The 2,862-nt window shown below is 38.9% G+C and overlaps 1 protein-coding gene across 1 annotated transcript in view; it reads left to right on the top strand.

Annotated features, from left to right (window-relative positions):
• Positions 1–815: 815 nt before the first annotated feature.
• The window catches only part of LOC106879215 (cytosolic purine 5'-nucleotidase), a 129,833-nt gene continuing 127,786 nt past the window's right edge, over positions 816–2,862 (top strand). The window contains exon 1 of the mRNA XM_052975850.1: positions 816–1,002. Coding sequence (XP_052831810.1) covers positions 817–1,002 — 186 coding nt within the window. The 5' untranslated portion in view covers position 816. The remainder of the gene's footprint in view (positions 1,003–2,862) is intronic.

Genomic DNA, 2,862 nt, shown 5'->3' with positions numbered 1-2,862 from the left:
AGGTAAGTCTACGTTAATTCGCATATTTGTTTTCTTGTGATTTACCTTGCATTTACTTCACGTCGTGTTGGCCTTACCCACGATCCTTTATACAAAATATTCTACACAATGCTTCATAGTAATTATTCCAATAATTGTATGTATGTATGTACCAAACTGAAGAAGTGGAACAAGTGAAAATGCGAACTGCATATGCTCGTCGTTGACAATGACCTGCATAGAAACTATCAGCGGATCGAACTTCTTTGCAGCTTCGATATTGGAAAAAGTGTATAACTGTCGATGGCAATAAAGTGTTTCTTATTGTATACTGTCCACTTTTGGTGGACAGCATACAATACTTCAAGCTTGCAAACTTCCTCCACTGGGATTTCTTGATTGTTTACGTGTGTGTGTAGAATATGTGTGTGTGTGTGTGTGTGTGAGTAAGTATGTTTATACGTATGCGTGCGTGTGTCTATACATATAATTAGAGAAGTTTTGTGGATAAGTACATGTGTCCAGTCCCCCTCCCTCTCTTCGTGTTGTCGGTTGGGACAAAATTTTGTATTTTAGAAGTTATTCCGTATTAAAGTTGTGGTATTTGGGTAAGTTTCAAACTGTTTAAAAAAAATCTGTGACTAAGATTGAATTGATCCCCAAAAATCAATTAAAAAATCTGTGACTGAGATTGAATAGATCCCTACTACTACTACTACTACTACTACTGCTGCTGCTGCTGCTACTACTACTACTGTTCGTCATATATGTGTGTTACAGCTGTCCCTTGAACTGTTCACGAGTAATTATTAATTTACATTACAAACAGATCGAAATATGTCGCGCCTAGTGCAAACCGGTTCCAATAACAACAGCAACAGCAGTAGTAGTAGCAGCAGCAGCAGCAGTAGCTGTAACAACAACAACAACAACAACAACAATAGCAACGAGAACAGCATTTCCATGGCGGACAACCGTTACCATACACCAACTCTCTCCGTTACAACCTGTCAACGAGAAAAGGTAATTTCAATTTAATAATAATTATTATTATTATTAGTAGTAGTTTTTCGTTTAATTGAGATTTCTGGACGGAGTTTTCCATCTTTCAGGCCAAATCCCTCGGTCATTCCTTCAAATATTGCTTGGAGAAAGAAGTGACGGCATTGATCGAAGTGCAAACGCGGTGAGCTGGCAGAATCGTTAGCGCGCCGGACAAAATGCTTTGCGGGTATTTCGCCTGTCGTTACGTTCTGAGTTCAAATTCTGCCGAGGTCGATTTTGACTTTTATCCTTTCGGGGTCGATAAATTAAGTACCAGTGAAACACTGCGGTCGATGTAATCGACTAGTCCCCTCCCGCAAAATTTCAGGCTTTGTGCCTTTAATAGAAAGGATTTCCCTCTTCGAATCGTTATAGATGTTTATTTTTTCTTCTTTCACATTGATCCTGTTGTCCCCGGGGCATGCTACGTCGATTATCATACATGTTCTTTGTTTTTTATTCACCACAACAATGTCCAGTTTCCGATGCCTGGTCAGGTGATCGTACTGGATCATTGCATCCCACAGAATTTTGCAATTCTCATTTTCGGTGACTCCTTCTGGGGTTTGCTGATACCACGTCATTGCTCTTTGCCGGCCGTGTTTTCGACAGTTCTCAATGGATCGTTCTTGCCACATTGTCATGACGTATTATCATTTCCGAAGTCGATGAAATAAAGTACCAGCCATCTACTGAGGTCGATATAAACCACTGTCTCGCGTCCAAGAATCTTGTAGCCTTGTGCTTATATGAAAACGAAGATGAAGAAGAAAAATAACAAGAATGACAATAAAAAATAATTTATTTCTAATTTTAGTACAAAGTCAGCCATTTTTGAGGTAAAAGACAAGACGATTACATCGACCCCAGTTTTCAACTGGTACTTAAATTATCGACGGCGAAAAGGCAAATTTGACCTCGGAGGCATTTGATGTCAGAATGTAAAGAGACAGAAGAAACGTTGCTAGGCAACTTCTCCGAACGTACCAAAAATTCTGTCAGTTAACCACCTTGATAATAATTATAATGATGGTGATGATGATGAGGATGAAAATTGTAAAGGTTGTGCCTATAATTAATGGTGCATTGGGAACTGTAAGCAAAGACATAGACAAATGGTTGGAGGAGATTGGAATAGAATGTCCTGTAGAGCTTCTGCAACTGTCAATCTACTCTACCGCCCTCACCGTCTCTATGCCTATTACTCTCTTCCCAACAAGAGGAGTAGAAGAAGTGTCATTGAATAGTGAGATAGGGGGGGGGGCACTGTGTGACACACTGACACACAGAAATTCGTTTTGGCATTTATTATTGACGGCAAGCTGGCAGAAACGTTAGCACACCGGACAAAATGCTTAGTAGCACTCTGTCAGTCTTGATGTTTTGAGCTCAAATTCCGCCGAGGATGACTTTGTTGTTTTTTTTTATTCATTTGAGTATGATAAAATGAAGTACTAATTGAACAATGGAGTTCGATGTAATCGATTATTTCGCTTTCCCCAACATTCTAGGCCTTGTGCCTGCAGTAGAATGATGGTGGGGCTGTCGTGAGAGCAAGGCCTGCAGCTTGATCAGTCGAAGTGTTCATCAACTTCACAGTATGTAGAGCAAACTTGTTTTATTATTGATCTTCATGGAGTTGTCGATAACTTATCGATCCCAGCATGTAAATGACGAACATAAAATTAAGAAGCATAATTAATATTAAAAAAAATATACTCGATTTAAAAGCAATAATTTCTCCATTCTTTTGTCCCATTACTGCTTATTCAAATTTCAAAAACGATCAACAAATGTTGCAGAGGAGAAACAGAGTTACTAAGACAAAAAAAAAAAAAA

The sequence above is a fragment of the Octopus bimaculoides genome, chromosome 22, assembly GCF_001194135.2.
Source record: "Octopus bimaculoides isolate UCB-OBI-ISO-001 chromosome 22, ASM119413v2, whole genome shotgun sequence".
Classification (NCBI taxonomy): domain Eukaryota; kingdom Metazoa; phylum Mollusca; class Cephalopoda; order Octopoda; family Octopodidae; genus Octopus; species Octopus bimaculoides.
The sequence above is the reverse complement of the archived record's forward strand: the minus strand, read 5'-3'. Positions and strand labels throughout refer to the sequence as shown.